The sequence below is a fragment of the Palaemon carinicauda genome, chromosome 14, assembly GCF_036898095.1.
Source record: "Palaemon carinicauda isolate YSFRI2023 chromosome 14, ASM3689809v2, whole genome shotgun sequence".
In the NCBI taxonomy this organism is placed as follows: domain Eukaryota; kingdom Metazoa; phylum Arthropoda; class Malacostraca; order Decapoda; family Palaemonidae; genus Palaemon; species Palaemon carinicauda.
This window is the reverse complement of record NC_090738.1, coordinates 43,945,003-43,963,858: the sequence shown is the minus strand read 5'-3', so window position 1 is coordinate 43,963,858 and position 18,856 is coordinate 43,945,003. Positions and strand designations below refer to the sequence as shown.

At 45.8% G+C, this 18,856-nt stretch overlaps 1 protein-coding gene across 3 annotated transcripts in view; it reads left to right on the top strand.

Annotated features, from left to right (window-relative positions):
• Positions 1–18,856, top strand: part of LOC137653558 (centromere-associated protein E-like) — an 892,913-nt gene that overhangs the window by 130,880 nt on the left and 743,177 nt on the right. For all 3 annotated transcript variants that reach the window (XM_068387057.1, XM_068387056.1, XM_068387055.1), the window contains exon 6: positions 5,124–5,212. In XM_068387057.1, coding sequence (XP_068243158.1) covers positions 5,124–5,212 — 89 coding nt within the window. The remainder of the gene's footprint in view (positions 1–5,123; positions 5,213–18,856) is intronic.

Here is an 18,856-nt window from a genome sequence, read left to right as displayed (position 1 = left end):
TATACTAACTCCAAAGTCTCAGCATTGAGCAAGACGCATCCAACCTTCATTGCTCCTTCCTCCTGAGCCTTCCCCCTTCCAGGGAAAGCCCTAGACTGTGTCATGAGAGCAGTCGAAGAGGGCAAACCCTACCCAATCCTAGAGAAATACAAACCATTATCTCTAGCTATGCCCACCTGCGAGGAGAAGTGGAAAGAGGTACATTTAACCTTCTCCGTCTCAAAGTTGGATCCAGAGATAGCAGGCCAGCAGTTTGATGAGAACCTCCCAAAGTTGCCAAACCATCCTTTTGAGAAGGAAACAGGAGACGAAAGATAGTCTTGCCGCCTCCATGTCTCATCAGAACTGCTTAGAAATGTGTGCAGGCCTTTAATAACACCCCACCCTTGTGATGGATTTGTAGGCTTTTCTCAGGTCAAAAAAGGACCGGTAGAGAGCATGTGTTTGCCGCAACAACGGTGAAACACGAACCCAGAAAACTGATTTCATCATGTATCTGGGGCGTAGACCCTTTCCTACAGGAAGTGATCCAAGAAGTCATTACCAAAGCCACCACAGAGAATAGGAACCTGCTCCAAAAGTGGGACATGTCCTCAAAGAGGAAATCATCATTAGAACTGTACAATTTCCGACCGTGACCATGACCACAGTGCCTCAAATGGTAGTCCAGCCGTAAACCACCTTCCAGATGGTCTCTCATCAGCTGGTAGCCAGTCACCTGTGTTTAATCCAGGCTTTGAAAGGCACTCGACCACCTTTCGGCCCTATAAAGGTAAGGGCCCAAAAAGAGGATCCTCCGGAAATCCCCCAAGGGTGGAGGAGGACACGGTCACGGAAACATGTCCTCAGGAACCTCTAAACAATGAGAGGTTCCAGGTTTGAGGCAGACTTTTCCACTTTCGGGATTGTTGTACCTTCGATCCCTGGGTCCACAGCCAAATTACGAATGGACTTGGTTGGAAATGGAACAAAAATCCACCCCACCTTTCCAAAATTCTTCCAACACTCCACCCCCTTATTGGAAGAATATACCTCAGAACTCTTGAGCAAGAAGGTAATGAGGAAAGTGAAGTCCAAAATTCCAGGGAAGGCTGTTTTGTGTTCCCAAGAAAGACTTTGACAAACCCAGAGTCATTCTAGACTTGTCTCCACTCTACAAGTTCATCGAGAACAACAAGTTCCGGATGCTTACAGTGCAACACATAAGGACCCTTCTACCAAAATGGGGTTTATACAGTCTCAATAGACCTGGCAGATGCTTACTGGCACCGACCAGTCAGTTGCCCCCTCTCCTCCTACCTAGAATTCAGGCTACAGAAGACAAAATTGGTCTTCACAGCCATGCCCTTTGGACTAAACATAGCCCCAAAGGTATTCACAAAGCTAACGGACACGATCGTCCAGCACCTACGCTCCGAAGGAGTACAGGTAATAGCATACCTGGACGATTAGCGGGTGCGGGCAGCATCCAAGACTACTTGTCTGCAAGCTGCCGGAAAGGTGATCCAGTTCCTGGAACACCTGGGCCTCAAGATCAATCGCTAGAAGTCTCGCCTTTCTCCAGCTCACAAGTTTCAATGGTTAGGAATCCATGGAAACTTGCAGTCACACCACCTCTCCATTCTATCAAAGAAGAGGAGAGAAATAGTGGCATCTGTCAAGAGACTAATCCAACACAAGAGGATTTCAAAAGGCCAACAGGAAAGAGTACTGGGCTCTCTCCGGTTCGCAGTAGTGACAGACCCGGTGCTAGAAGCACAGCCAAAGGATGCACCAGGAGTCTGGAAAAGATACGCATCAAATGCTCGAAGAGATCAAGAAGGTTGACACCGACCCGATTGCACACGACATTAAGGCCGTGGTCAATGAATAAGAGCTTAGCACAGACAATTCTCGTGCAACCACCACAAACATCAGTGGTGATACACATGGAAGCCTCACTGAAAGAATGGGGAGGCCATCTGCATGAAAGGAAAGGGCAAGAAATTTATCATTCCAGTTCAAAAAACTTTCACATCAACATCTTGGAGGCTATGACAGTCCTCCTGACGTTGAGGAGACTATCCCCTCGCAGAACATTCCACATCAGATTGCCTGTCAACAACGAGGTGATAGTAATATGTCTAATCGACAAGGTTCGAGTTCACCTCACATCAACCACGGGATGTTAGCCATCTTCCGCCTGGCAAGGAAGAGAAGATGGCAATTATCAAGCAGTTCACCTTCAAGGGTTCCGCGATATGACGGTGGATGCTCTAGCCGATAGAGACAGAATGGTCCTTAGAAGCAGACTCATTCTCCTTTATTTTCGATAAAAGTCCCGGAACTGCAGATCGACCTCTTCGCAACGAGCGATAACAAGAAACTACCTCGTTATGTAGCCCCTTACGAGAACCTTAAGCAGAAGCGATAGACGTGATGTCTCTCGACTGGAACGGATGGAATCGAATTTATCTGTTTCCACCAACCAATCTCCTGTTAAAAGTCCTCGAAAAGCTAGGATCCTGCAGAGGAACAGCTCCTGTAGTGGCCCCCAAATGGCCCAAAAACAATTGGTTTCCTCTTGTTTTAGAATTGAAACTGTAGCTGTTTCCTCTGCCTTACCCAATTTTATTCAAACTGGTGCAGAAGTCGACTGTTACATTTCATCCTCGAGATCCAACAACCTGCATCTCATGATTTTTTCGCCCTAGCTGCGAACAAAAGTTTGGGATCTCGAAGAATGTGGTCGACTTCATTGTAGAGTACAAGTCAAGTCCAACCAGGAGACAATGTGAATTGTCTTGGAAGAAAGGGGTAACCCTCGTGAAAACAAGGGGACCAACAGAAATATCAATAGGTTTCTGTCTCTCTTTCTTCTTTTACCTACTTGAACGAGGCCTGACTTCCGCTACGATAACAATGTTGAAGGCGGCCCTGACTAGACCTCTTCTATACGCCTTTGAGACGGACCTCATAAGCGAAACCTTTTTTAAGGTACCAAAGCATGCACTAGACCCAAGCCGGCAACCCCTCCAAAGCCCATTACATGGTTGTTGGTCAAAGTCTTCCACTATGCTTCGAACCTAAACAATGAGGATTGTACTCTAAATGAACTAACACAGAAACTCAATTTTTTGTTTGCAATAGCCTCAGGGGCTAGAGTTAGTGAAATATTGGGGATGTAGGCCATATTCAGTTCACAGAAGAGGGAGAACTGAATCCTTTCCCCGATCCTACTTTTCTTGCCAAAATCGAGCTGCCCACCAAAAGGTGGGTTCCTTGGAGAATCTGCCCACTGAGGGAAGATGTCTCCCTATGCCCATTAGGGTGTCTTAAGGTCTATCTTCGTAGAACTTCAGACTTCAAGGAAGGACAGGTCTTCCGAGGCAAAACCTCAGGATCAAAATCTATCCCTAATATAACAGAGCAATGCTCACCTACTTATTCGCAGAGCGGATCCTGACAGCTCACCCGCAGTTCATGATCCTAAGAAAATTGCTTCTTCACGGAACTTCTGCCAACACTATACGAAGCAGGTACATAAAATAAGACATGTTGTGGTGGCGGCGGGTAGTTTTAAAAAACCTGTTGTCTAAGCCTGTGACGAACAGTGAACTGCTTTGGGACTTTCCAGTGCATCGGGTGCATGGGTACATTTATTGAGTGCAAATCACAACGATGATTAACACACTGTTCCACATAGGTGCATATCTGACCGATAACACCAGTGCCGAGTGAACGTTGTGTCACGGTGTTCATGCATTTCCAAAATCTGTACAAATCAGTCAGATTTGGTTTCACATCTCCATTGAGTGGCATCATTTCAATGAAATTACATATATTTCCGACAGGAGAAAATATGGACCCTGATGTGTTTTCAATGCCGGATCAGATTCATACCTGATTGTAACTACAATTGATAATCTAGTTACAAGGTAAAATACGAAATGTATTTGCCTCTTATTGCTGCTATCTCAGTTACAGACGAATAAAGTATACTAGAGTTTTAATTAAACCCTAGAAGGGCCCAACTTGAAATCAGAGTACAGATTTCCAAGGTATAAGAAGGGTAATCTCTAAGTATTACCTTCTGTCCCTATGGAGATACAAACTTTGAATCCTTATAGTCGAAGTCGACACTTTCCCTGCAGGGGGCAGGAAGCCCTAAACTAGTTCCAAGCTTAGTGGATATGATAAATAACGGTAATGTCATATATAAAGGTCTAGGAGACCATATAAGGAACTCATTCAAAGTAAAGGCACTTATACAAACCCACAGATATATTACTTTCAAGTAATTCTCTGGTAAACTTCTATGAGCACGACATGGTTGAGCCCAAAAAACGGATTTTGAGCAAAGCGCAAAATCTATTTTTGGGTGATATGGCCATGTCGTCCTGATGGACCCTCCCTTCTTTCAAAAAGGAGTATACGACTACGTAACGAAAGAACCCAATTGAAATTACTCTGTGGCTATCCATGCTTAAATGCAACAAGGAATAAAATGCTGTAGTAGTACTGGGAGGGGATCCTCCGGGTAACCTTGATAACGGCTCCCCTTCATTTTCGCCACTCTTCCCCCTCAAAGTGTAAAGTCTATTCGGGGTGAAGATTGCCATGTGTCGTATCAAGAAATACATCCCCTGATTTTTTGCGATATCCTTAGAAGTTACATTAAGGATACTCGAGCCAGGAGTTAGAATTCTGGGAACCTGTGGTTAATTCTCTGGGAGTATCACTGTAGCCAAATATCCCTTAAAAAGCTGCCTAATGGAACCTTCCATCAGGACGACATGGCCATATCACCTAAAAATAGATTTTTCGCTTTGCTCAAAATCCGTTTTCTACATTGTAAGCTAGATTCTATGCTGTTATTTTGCCTTGCATTTCATATATTGCAAGACTTAATATTTTATTTGGTTTGATTTACATCTTTGGTGACTAAATATTTGAAAAATAATAAACTGACTACTGAATATAATTCTTTGTATTCCTAATTATGGTAGCCACCTTTTTCCCTTATAAAACTTCTCATTAAACTCAGAGTAGGGTATGAAAATGTGAGTTTTTTAATGTCTTGAGCATTATTTTTGTTCTGTAACTGTCAATCATGTATTTGTATCATTATCTAACTTTGACAGATACACGTAAAGAAGAGATATTAACCCTGACAGAAGATGGAGTCCGCAAGTTGTACGAGGAGATTATCGAAGGTTCTATTACCTTGCAGGTTTGTAATAAATTTTTCTCACCTTTTTATAATTTAGTTTAGTACTTGACAATAATCACAGTATATGTTTATGTGTACAGTACTGCATTGCAGTACAGTAGTATTGCTATGATTCTAACTTTTCATGAAATATGATAGCAAATCTGTTCTTTTAAGTAACATGTTTATGTTGCCTGATACAATAGTGTTTTTTTTTTTGGCTCAAGCCATGTCGTCCTGATGGAAGGTTCCTTTTGGTAGCTTTCTAAGGGATATCTGGCTACAGTGATATTCCCAGAGAATTGACCTCTAGGTCTCCAGAATTCTAACTCCTGGCGCGAATATCCTTAAAATTTTTCTTAAGGATATCGCATAATATCAGGGGACATATATCTTGATATGACACATAGCAATCTTCACCCCAAATAGCGTTTTCGTTTCGAGGGGGAAGAGTGGCAAAAAACAGAATGGGAGCCGTTATCAAGGTTACCTTCCTCCCGTACTATTATGAGTATCCAAGATGGTGCTCATTCCTATTTTAGTAGCGATTGCACACGGTAGTTTTCCCTGTTATCTAACTTTTTTTTTATCGTTATTGAGAGGATTTAATATGCAATCTCCAGCTGCTTTTGCCTCTGGAAAATTAAGATTTAGTCTTTACAGTGTATAATTTTTAGCTCCTGCTTCACAGTGAAATTAGCTTAATTTAATAAGTTTTGGAGCTTGGCCAGTCACTGGAGGCGCCATGGGCACTGTCGTTCGTTATGCATGTGTTATTTAGTTAGCGGAACGACATTCCCAGTGGTAATAGCATTAATAAATCATGAAAGCTATTTAGGCACAATTATACTAGCAAAGATATATTATGCATATAAATTTCCTCTTCCATATGTCGATCGTATACGTCAGAGTTTCGGTGATTTAGGTAACCGAGATCTCGCCCTGCGCTAGGCTACCTAGCCTGTGCGCTTTAGTATACTTTCATTATCCCCGGTTACCCTCGTGTATCGTTTTACCAATTCAACAGGAGATAGTATAACTCCTAGAATTAATTATATAACTTGATACTCGTCTCCTGTGGAGATTTAAGGGTAATCCCTCCTTCCCTCTGAGTGCCGACATAGGCGACAACCCTATCTTATTCTTGCCATAGAGTAGTTCACTCAGGTTTGACTGGGCTAGTGTTTTCTTTCTTCCAACCTTGCCAGGGAGTATGCCGGCTTCAGTTTTCGACAGAACTTTAGAATATTCAGTCTTTCTGCCGGCGCCCGAGCGGCAGGGTGAGTAGCACTACCCTGCCAGCTTAGAGCTGTCGGCATAGGAGGCTAAGCCTCCGTAGGCCGCACTTGAAGTGGTAGTATGATGCCGCACTTTCTCCCATGCGGTCTAGAAGACTAGTCCTGTTTCGGCAGACCCTAGGCTGAAGAATATATATTCTTCTGCTGCCTAGGATAGCGCCGAAACTGAAACAATGATTCACTCTTGTGTGGAAGTGGCGGCGATCCTGCCGCCTTCTTCTACACTTGATACAAGACACTTTTCCCTGCCCCTCTCTGGCCTTTAGCGATGGCTTAGCTATCGCAATCCTGTGGCCGTTGTCCTGCAATCTCACCGCTTGCCGGGTAGATTGTGGTGCCGGCTGGGCTCCTACATAAGCAGCTGTATAGTTACTCAGTCTTTCCCTGATGGACACAAGGCTCCGGGAAAGGTTGTGCCGGCTGTGACGGCTGCCGGTGGGAGACCCTTCTGCTGCTGAGTGTTCTTCAGTCCTCTCTTGGACTGCCATCCACATTCCTGAAGCCGGCAATGCCGGCAACGGATCTTGTGGCGTGATGAAAGCTTGAATGATGCATTCTCCCCTTCCATTTGAACCCTCATTCTGGAGGAAGGCAGTAAGGTTATATACTTACACCCTTATTTATTGTAAACATACATTTTTTTTAAGGCAGTCCTTCACTCCATGCTTTCTCTCTCTCTCTGTCAGCTAGTGCCGCGAGGTACTAACCCAGCCGGCAGCATGTCGGCTGGACCAGTACCGTCAGGTACTACCCAGCCGGCGACATGCCGGCCGGACAGTGCCACCAGGTCCTAGCCCTGCCGGCAATATGGCGGCTGAACTACAGTATATGATTATACAGTAGTCAGTATATTTGCAGTATAGTATATACTGCAGACAGAAAACTATAGTATATATTATACAGTAGTTATTTTCCAACATACCTTGTGTATCCTTGCACAGTCTATTGCTCAGACCGATCCTATATTGAAAGAATAGAATTCTTTCAATACTTTGATTAGAAATCAGTTAATAACTTACCCCACAATATTAAATAATTTAAGAAGGGTCAGTGGCAGTGTACACTTTTTCTATCCCTAGAGGTTAGAACCCTTCTCTTTTGAGTTTGCCCTGATAAAGGAAACTCTATAACCTTGATATTTGGGGGAGGTTACAGCAATTGGCTGGAAAGGATACACAAGTATGTGTCTTTCCTAATTTCATTCTAGCTTACAGTACTATCCTAAGCTATTATGGTTAAAATATTAATATTTTGCATAATCTGTTTATCATGTAAGATAAACAACTGCATACTCATTTGATTTTCCTTTCTTTACAGGAGGAACCCCAGATGAAATGCGATGCAATCTTCTGCAACCTTAGGAGTAGGAACATTTACGGTCACAAAGCGTGTAGATTTCATGCCCCCTGCACCATCACTACCGAAACCCTTTAGTACAGGGACCCCCAAGTCTGCAATATCTGCCGGACCTTTGTGACCGAGGTTTCGACGACCCCAAGTCAACGGAGTCGAGGGATGCGGCACGAGAAAAGCTGTGCAAGTGGGTACGAGGGTTCCAGAAGAACTCTCCTAACGATAGGATGCGTAGCTTGCTGTTTTCGAAAGTGGGTAGTGAAATTGTCATGCCCCAAGCACGACCTGGACCTCCCTGCGTCCAGATTTCCAGTGAGACGGATGTCAGTGAGGCATTGCAAAGTATGGACATCCACCAGGAGGAAAGGATGTCGGAAGTGTCTACGGACATTGAAAAGTATCTACTAAAGGATGATCCCGAGGAGGAGTCTACTCTACCTCCGAAAGAAGATGATGATGTCGAGTCGGAGTCCCTTCCATCTGTGCCGGCACCGGAGCCATTACCCTCAACATCTTCAGCTTCTACTCCTCCATTGGACAACATGAGCCAGACACTGGCCCATCTTACGACCTTAATGGAGAGCATTCGCAAACAAGGCGAAGCAAGGGAAGCGAGATTAGAGAGACAGCTCCGTGAAGCTCCACTTACCGCCTCCCGAGGGTCATAAAAGCGACCCAGAGTCCAAGACCTCCCAACCTGCTCAAAAACCAATCCTTTGAGGTATGTGGAGTTTATGCCGATTACTAACGGCAAACTCTACATCTCGGAGAAGATGGGAGCCATCCCCTTAGACTACATCCAGTTTTGGCCAAGCTTTAACGCTTACCCTGATTGCTTCATTCTACTGAAGCATGAACCAACGGCAAAAGAGGAGATGGAACCGAAGGAGGTCATGGTGTTCGACCACGATAAGGCACAGACTCTCTTGTCAAGTAGCCTGAGAAATGCGGGCTATTCGAATTCGAAAGTGTCCGCCTTGAGCAAGAAACACCCTACCTTTCTTGCGCCTTCTTCAATAGCCTTCCCCTTTACATCGAAGGCATTTAAAACTGTTGCCAAGGCAGTGGAGGCAGGCAAACCATGCCCTGCACTAGAGGAGTGCAGGCCCCTGTCATTAGCCTTGCCCATGGAAGAGAAGGAATGGAAGGAAATCCACTTAACCTTCTCAGTAGGGAAACTGGACTCAGACATTGCTGGACGACAGTTTAGTGAGAATCTCCCTAAACTTTCTGACTTTCTCTTGTGCAAGAAACAAGAGACGAAGGAGAGACTTGCTGCATCCTTATCCCTACAAAACTGCATAGAGATGTGTGCAGGCCAAAGAAGTACCCCAGACATGCTCATGGTCCTGGCCAAAATGCATATGGCCACCCTAGTAAAGGTCCTGTATGCTTTCATGAAGGCTAGGAGACCCTGTAGGGAGTTTGTGTTCACTGCTGCAACAGTGAAACATGAACCCAGGAAGCTGATATCTTCTAACATCTGGGATAAAGACCTCTTCCCGAACGAAGTAGTCAAAGAGGTAGTTGAGAAAGCCACAACGGAGAATAGGAACCTTCTCCAGAAGTGGGGCATCGCTTCAAAGAGAAAGTCATCCCCGGATGCGGATCCCCAACCTAAAAGGAAGACAATGAAGCCTAGACTTCCCCTCGGCCTGCTCAACAACATCCCATAGTTACTATGACCGCGGTACCCCAAGTGGTGGCCCAAACACAGACCATCTTCCAAGTGGTGCCTTAACAGCTGGTTGCCCAGTCACCAGCATTCAAACCCGGATTTGAGAGGCAGACCACTACCTTTCGGCCGAAAGGTAAAGGATCCAGACTGGGCTCCTCTAGACATCCCTCAAGAGGGAGGGGAGGACGCGGTCGAGGAGGTAAACCCTTCGGACAATCGAAGTAAGGAGATGCTTCCGGTAGGAGGGAGGCTTCAACACTTCCAAGATCGTTGGACCTTCGATCCTTGGGCCCACGGCCTAATCAAGATTGGACTAGGATGGAAACGGAACAAGTCTCCACCATCATTTCCTCAATTCTTCCAACACTCCACCCCGTCATTAGAAGAATATGCTATAGAGCTCTTGAGCATACAGGTTATAAGGAAAGCAAAGTCCATCAAATTCCAGGGAAGGCTGTTTTGTGTTCCCAAGAAGGACTCAGACAAACTGAGAGTCATTCTGGACTTGTCGCCGCTCAACAAGTTCATAGAAAACAGCAAGTTCAGGATGTTAACCCTTCAACACATAAGGACCCGGTTACCCAAAGGGGCGTTCAAAGTCTCGATAGACCTGGCAGATGCCTATTGGCACCTTCTAGTCAGTTGTCCCCTCTCCTCCTACCTAGGATTCAAGTTACAGAAGATAAAATATGTTCTCAGAGCCATACCCTTCGGACTAAACATAGCTCCAAGGATCTGCATGAAACTTGCAGACGCAGTCGTGCAACAACTACGCCTAGAAGGTGTTCAGGTTGCAGCGTACCTGGACGACTGGCTGGTGTTGGCAGCATCCGAAATGGCTTGTCAGCAAGCATCCAAAGAAGTGATCCAGTTCCTGGAACATCCGGGATGCAAGATCAACTTCAAGAAGTTTTGACTCTCTCCAGCTCAAGGGTTTTAATGGCTGGAAATCCATTGGCAGATTTCAAGACACCAACATGAAAGAGTACTGGGCTCTCTCCAGTTCGCAGCAGTAACAGACCCAGTGCTAAGAGCACAGCTGAAAGATGTGTCAGGAGTCTGGAGAAGATACGCATCAAACGCTCGAAGAGATCTAAAATGACCGATACCGGCCTTACTACGGTCAGTTCTGAAGCCGTGGTTGAAGGCCAAGAGCCTTACGAGGACTGTGCCCTTGCAACCACCTCTGCTGTCGGTGACCATCCATACGGATGCCTCAACGGAAGAATGGGGAGTTCACTCCCATCAAAGGATGGTCCAATGGACCTGGTCATCTCTGTTCAAGGCCTTTCACATCAACATTTTGGAGGCCATGGTAGTCCTCTTGACGTTTGGAAAACTCTTCCCCCTCGCAGATCAGTCCACATCAGGCTGATCTTGGACAGCGAAGTGATAGTGAGAGGTCTGAATCGACAAGGCTCGAGATTGTCCCATATCAACCATGTGATATTAGCCATCCTTTGTCTACTCTAGAGAGATGGCACTTATCAGCAGTTCACTTACAAGAGTTCCGCAATGTGACAGCGGACGCTCTATCTAGGCTCAAGTCGATATAGTCAGAATGGTCCCTAGACGCAGACTCATTCTCTTCCATCTTGGAACAAGTCCCGGAACTGCAGATCGACCTCTTCGCGACGAGCGACAACAAGAAACTACCGTGATATGTAGCCCCATACGAGGACCCTCTAGAGGAGACAACGGACGCCATGTCCCTCGATTGGAACGAATGGACCCGGATTTTCCTATTCCTTCCATCCAATCTCCTGCTGTAGGTCTTCAACGAGCTGAGATCCTTCCAGGGAACGGCAGCTTTAATGGCCCCCAAGTGGCCCAAGAGCAACTGATCCCCTCTAGTGATGAAACTGAGGCTGAGGCCGGTCCCTCTACCGAACCGAGCACTATATCAACGGGTTCAGAAGTCGGCTGTCTTCGCTTCATCACAGAAAACCCAAAACCTTCATCTCATGATTTTCTCGCCTTACCAGTTAAGAAAAGATTTGGGATCTCAAAAGGCAGTATAGACTTCTTAGAAAAATACAAGTCTAAGTCAACTAGAGGACAATATGAATCGTCTTAGAAAAAGTGGGATGCTTTCGTTAAAGCAAAAGGACTGAATGAAATTTCAGTAGACTTCTGTCTGTCCTTTATCCACCTTCACGAACAAGGTCTGGCCTCTAACACGATAACTACGTGCAAGTCAGTCCTGACTAGACCTCTTCTATACGCCTTTCAAGTGGACCTGACGAACGAAATCTTTAACAAGATCCCAAAGGCATGAGCTAGACTTAGGCCTGCAGCTCCTCCGAAGCCCATTTCGTGGTCCTTGGACAAGGTCCTACATTATGCTTCATCTGTGAACAATGAAGATTGTTCTCTCAAGGATCTAACCCAAAAGGTTATTTTCCTGTTCGCTATAGCCTCAGGGGCTAGAGTTAGTGAAATAGCCCTATCAAAAAATGAGGGCCACATTCAGTTCACAGAAGTGGGAGAACTGAATTTCTTTCCTGATCCAGATTTTCTCGCCAAGAACGAGCTACCCACTAAGAGATGGGGTCCCTGGAGAATCTGCCCTCTGAAGGAAGATGTCTCTCTGTGTCCAGTAGAGTGTCTAAAGGTCTGTCTTCGAAGAACTTCAGACTTAGGGGGAGGACAGCTCTTCAAAGGAGGAACTTCAGGATCAAACTTATCCCTAAATTAACTGAGGGCGAAGCTCACCTACTTTATTCGCAGAGCGGATCCTGACAGTACACCCGCAGGTCATGATCCGAGAAAAATTGCTTCATCACTGAACTTTTTTCAGTATATGGACTTTGAGTATCTTCGCTCATATACTGGATGGAAGTCATCCAGAGTGTTCTACGAACACTATGCAAAGCAAGTCCATGAACTGAAGCATTACGTGGTGGCGGCAGGTAGTGTATTAAAACCTGTCGTCTAGTGCTGCGATGAACAGTGAATTGATTGGGACTATCAATTAGGGTGAAAAGGTGTTGACACTTCCAGTGCAATACCTTTCAAGTGAGTGACACTAAGACTGTTCAAAATCTCAGGTGTGGAATTATACAGATAACAATTGTGCCGTGTGTACATAGTACACAGTGTTGATAGTGTACAACATTTACAGAAAATTATATTAGAAAATTTCACAGTGGAACTCATCATTTCTTCCCTCTCAGGGAGAAAAATCTTTTCTGTATACGCTGTATGTATAATTCCCTCAGCATGTTACATTCGTTATTTCATTTGGTCATTTATTCGAAATAAAGGGATTTTGACGAAGGAAAAATCTATTTCTGGGGAGATGCCTGTGACGCCCGGTGAAAAGGGTCCTTCTTATCTCTTCTGATATAAATACTTCCAAATATACCAGAGAAAGTTAAAGCATGGAATGCAGAGGTTACTACCCACGCGCGAGCACCCTATGGGCGTCTTGTATAAAGATAGGGCGTGTGAAAACCACTATTCACAGGTCATCTTCCATTTAGATTAATCCTTCATCAAAAGGGGGAGCCGCCTTAACGGCACTAACCGAACCCACCTGATCCACTCAGCGACGCCCGCCTCGAGCGCCATCTACACATCCTTCCATATGAGATGGCTTGGAAAGGAAAGGGATGGGGAAAAAACCAGGGAAGGGTTTCACCGGGCGTCACAGGTATCTCCCCAGAAATAGATTTTTCCTTCGTCAAAATCCCTTTTCTGGGTCGACCTGTGACGCCCAGTGAAAATGTACCAGAAAATGCCATCCAAGCACACAAATCAAAAGGTTAAAGTTAAAAATGTTATGTATGACTGGAGGTTACTATATAAAGGAACGTAATGCAACAGACATAAACATCAAAACCTCATCAAAACACAGGTAAAGTAAAAACATTATGAAACTGGAGGTTATATATTAAGGAACATACTGTCACATACCAATGAACAAATCCTTAAGAATTAAACAATGCCATGTAGGAACAAGTAAAGTATATGTACAAAAGCTCAAAAACGTCATACTGGTCAGACCAAAAACATGGGTAGCAAATGGTAATAAAAAATGGCAAGAGGCAAAACATAAGATAAAATGGGTACAAAAAACATGGTAAACTGTACAATACCCTTGGATACCAAAAAAAAAAAATATACAATCCAAAATAAAAGCTACCAACATGACATAATATAATAATGGGGCTAACCCACCGACATAACATAGCAATGAGGCTAAAATACCGACCGAGGTGAGAGGCATCGCGGTGAGAGTGGCAGGGGGGAGGGAGAAGGACGAGAGGAGGACGAAAAGAAGAAAGGTAAGAAATTAATCGGGGGAGATGACACTGCCAGCGGCAATAGTAGGAAACTTAAGGGCCTGCAAGTTCTTCAAATAGTGGCGTTTGAAAACCATCGGGGATTTCCAACCCGTGTACTTCTTAAGGTCATCAAAATCCATGTTCTGAAAGTAATTGATGGAGGTGGCGACAGCCCGGATATCATGTGCATGTGGAAAAGATTCCGGGTTAGCTTGTTTGATAAAATAAAGGATTTGCTGTCTGATGCCTTGGATGGAAATAGTACCCCCTTGTTCCCTGGCAAACAAGGGGCCAGAAGAGCGTGATGCAGTCCTAGCTAAAAAGGCCCGAAGCGTAGTGACAGGACACAAAGAAGCATCTTGGGGTAGAGGAATAATTTTCCAGGGGGACCACCTATTTTGTGGGTCCTCATTTTTGGCTAAGAAAGCTCTATCTGGAGAGAGTAGGACTTCTCCTGATTGGAGGAAATCTAGGTTTTCAGGATTACGGGAGAGAGCTGCTAATTCTGAGATTCTAGCACCTGAGGCCATGGCCGTGAGAAATAAGGTCCTCCTAAGAAGCGATATGTAAGAGCAGGATTTGTTATCAGTGTCTGACGCGAGCTTGAGGACGTCGTTCAGAAACCACGAGACCTTTTGCGGACGAACAGAAGGTCGGAGCCTAGCACAGGCTTTTGGAATGGATGAAAAATAGGAATCTGCGAGGTCAATATTGAAACCCACATAGAAGATCTTTTTGAAAGCTGATTTGATCGTGGTTATAGTATTAGCTGCGAGGCCCTTATCAAAAAGGGACCGAAAGAACGAAATGGCCAGGTTCGGGGTCATTCGAGTTTCTTCTGAATTTTTTAGAAATTCTGCTAGTTTCTTAACTGCCGAATCATACTGTCTAAGCGTGGAGTCTCTCTTGTCTGATTCAATAAAGAGGACATTTTCCGGGTCAATATTTGCATCCTTATGGGCTGCAAATTTCATGAAATCCACAAAGTTAGGGTTTGCGCTATCCTTGAGGAATCTGACACAGTCTGTGTTTGGACCACTTGGGTCAGCCTGGGGAATGGGATCCGGAACGGGCGAAGTTTCAATTCTAGGAGGAGAGGAAACCAGCTGCTTTTCGGCCACTGAGGTGCTACCAAAGCCACCTTTCCGTGGAAGGAGCGTAGCTTCGGTAAAACTTTCATCAGAAGATTCACCGGAGGGAATAGGTAAATCTTCTTCCAAAGGTTCCAATCCAGGGTTAATGCATCCATAGCACAAGCCTGAGGGTCCAGGTTTGGGGCCACATAACAGGGAAGTTTGTGGTTGAGCTGTGTCGTGAACAAGTCTACCTGGAGACCAGGAACCAGTCTGGAGATCCACCGGAATGAATTCATGTCTAGGGACCATTCTGATTCTAGTGGTTTTGTCCTGGATAGTGAGTCCGCTATCACGTTCTGGACTCCTGCGAGGTGAGTGGCTGACAGGAACCAGTTCTTTTCGGTTGCCAAGGTAAAGATTGTGACCAGGACTTGATTGAGATTGGGAGATTTTGATCCGCCTCTGTTTATGCAGTGAACTACTGCCGTGCTGTCGGAGACTATCCTGATGTGAGTGGAGCGTGGAGGGGTTAGTCGTTTTAAGGTCAGCAACACTGCCATGGCCTCTAACACGTTCATGTGGAACTGTTTCATCGCAGGGGACCAAGAGCCCTGAAACATCTGGAGTTTGTAATAGCCCCCCTAACCACTGAGAGACGCGTCTGTGTGAATCGTCACTCGTGGAGGAGGGAATTGCAGAGGGACCGATTTGGAGAGGTTCTCTGGTTTTGACCATGGTCGGAGTCGTCGAACTAAGACTGAGGGGATCTTCGATATCTTGTCTCGTAATCGGGTTGTAGCTCTCTTTCTCCAAACTCGGTTGATGTCTTTGAGTTTGGCCTTCAATAAGAGGTCTGTCACTGAAGCAAATTGGAGTAAGCCTAGAACTCTTTCTAAGGCTCTTCTTGAAATCTGTTTGTTCCTGATGAAGTGTCTTGTCTTCGAAGCTATCTCCTTGACCTTTTTGGGAGGAAGAGACAGTTCGTGACTTGTGAGGTCCCAGCGGATGCCTAGCCATTCGAATTTGCTTGCTGGTTGTAGGCGAGATTTCTGTAAGTTGACTTGGAATCCTACCTTGTGCAGAAACTGAACCACTTTGGTTGTAGCCTTGTGGCAGTCTTGAATCGTCCGTGCCCAGATGAGCCAGTCGTCCAGATAAGCTATCACCATGATTCCCCTGGCTCCTGAACTGTTCTAGCACCGTCTCCCCTAGCTTTGTAAATATCCTGGGGGCGATGCTGAGGCCGAATGGCATCACTTTGAACGCATAAGATTTCTTGCCTAGGCGGAAGCCGAGGTAAGGAGAGAAGTTTCTTGCTAATGAGACGTGATAATAGGCGTCTGTAAGATCGATAGAGGTGGTGACGGCCCCACGGGGAAGTAAGGTCCGTACCTGAGAGATAGTCAGCATGCGGAACCTGTCGCAAAGAATGTAAGAATTCAGTTTGGACAGGTCCAGGACCACTCTCAACGCCGATGAATTCTTTTTTGGAACCATGAACAGACATACATACATACATATACCAAAGGCACTTCCCCCAATTTGGGGGAGTAGCCGACATCAACAAGAAACAAAACAAAAGAGGGGACCTCTACTCTCTACGTTCCTCCAGCCTAACCAGGGACTCAGCCGAGTTCAGCTGGTACTGCTAGGGTGCCACAGCCCAACCTCCCACATTTCCACCACAGATGAAGCTTCATACTGCTGAGTCCCCTACTGCTGCTACCTCCGCGGTCATCTAAGGCACCGGAGGAAGCAGCAGGGCCTACCGGAACTGCGTCACAATCGCTCGCCATTCATTCCTATTTCTAGCACGCTCTCTTGCCTCTCTCACAGCTATCCTCCTATCACCCAGAGCTTTCTTCACACCATCCATCCACCCAAACCTTGGCCTTCCTCTTGTACTTCTCCCATCAACTCTTGCATTCATCACCTTCTTTAGCAGACAGCCATTTTCCATTCTCTCAACAAGGCCAAACCACCTCAACACATTCATATCCACTCTAGCCGCTAACTCATTTCTTACACCCGTTCTCACCCTCACCACTTCGTTCCTAACCCTATCAACTCGAGATACACCAGCCATACTCCTCAGACACTTCATCTCAAACACATTCAATTTCTGTCTCTCCATCACTTTCATTCCCCACAACTCCGATCCATACATCACAGTTGGTACAATCACTTTCTCATATAGAACTCTCTTTACATTCATGCCCAACCCTCGATTTTTTACTACTCCCTTAACTTCCCCCAACACTTTGCAACCTTCATTCACTCTCTGACGTACATCTGCTTCCACTCCACCATTTGCTGCAACAACAGACCCCAAGTACTTAAACTGATCCACCTCCTCAAGTAACTCTCCATTCAACATGACATTCAACCTTGCACCACCTTCCCTTCTCGTACATCTCATAACCTTACTCTTACCCACATTAACTCTCAACTTCCTTCTCTCACACACCCTTCCAAATTCTGTCACTAGTCGGTCAAGCTTCTCTTCTGAACAGACGGCCTTGAAATTTCAGTGTTCGTACTCTCTTTATGGCTTTCTTCTTCAATAGGTCCTTGGTTTACTCCTCTAGGATGGGAGTGGGCTTCTGGAAGAAGGACACTATTGGAGGTGGAGAACCTAGTGCCCATTTCCAGCCCAGGCCTTTGGAGACTATACTGTGGGCCCAAGGACTGAAGGTCCACTGGTCCCGAAACTGGTACAATCTCCCCCCTACCGGATTCACTTCATTGCGTGGGGTTAAACTTAGCCCCTCGTCCTCCTCAGGAACCTCTGGTTCTAGGTCCGCCTCGCTGACGGAACTGACCTCTACCCCTGTTGCCGCCTCTAGGGTATCCTCGAAAGGAACCCGAGGTTTTGTTCGCCTGATTGAAGGCAGGGGAGGTCATCCAAGATGCCACAGAAGTTGGTTGTGTACCCTGAGGAGCCGGGACGAAGACAATCTGTTGAGGAGGGGTGGATTTAGACGTAGAGGGAGTTGAAGAGCGAGGGCCTGCAGAATGATGAAGCTGGCCATGACCAGTCTTGTATGGAGCATAGGACCTTTGCTTTTTCTTTGAAAATGGTTGTCGAGGGATGTTCTCAAATTTGCGTTTATTTGAGAGGCCCCATCCAACCTGAAGGTTCTGATTAACCCTCGCTGCGTCTTGAAGAACCTTATCGACTTCTTCCTGGGGAAACAGAGTTTTTCCCCAGCAGGAGGAGGCGATGAGTCTATTAGGCTCATGCCTAATAGAGGCCTCGGTGAGAACATGTTTCTTACAATTAGTTCTCGCAGTCCAGAAGTCGTGAATGTCCGACTGGAACGACTGCAGGAGGTTCTTTGCCTGCACTCGAAAGAGAGGTTCGTTGCTGTAGAGGGAAGCTATCAACTCTGATGATACTACTGAGTTGAGTGATCTAGCCAGCCGGTTTCTCGCCTCGAACTCCACTTTCAATAAGTGGTCCGGAAGCTTGGGGAGTCTCTCCGAGAAGAGAGAGGAAGCGCAGTCCGGGTCTAATTTACCCACCGTAAATGTAGATGAAGCATCGTGCCAGAGCGCCGAGGTGCCTGGGACGAAGAGAGAGGTGGGATCCGTTTCTTTAAGGGTCGGCATGGGGATGCCGTCCTTAACTGACTGAATAGTCAATTCAGCGATCTTGTCAGTAAGAGGAGACGGGATGGACTGAGGAGTGATGAAGATCGTATACGCTCCTTTGTGGGGAGTCAACTTAGAGTTGACGCATCCCCATTCCGCAAGAGTACGGGCCTAGACAGCTTGGTCTTGCTCCTTAGGGAATATGATCGTCTCCTTTGGGACCTTATCCATCCGTACTAGGGCATGTTCCTTCAAGCGAACAAAGCCATTGAAGGGGAACTGGAGGTCTGGAGGGTAGAACTCCAGATCGTCTAGAGGGCGGGTCCTCAAGCCTTCTAGTGTAAGCGTGCCATCCAAATAAGGGGCATGTCTCGCGT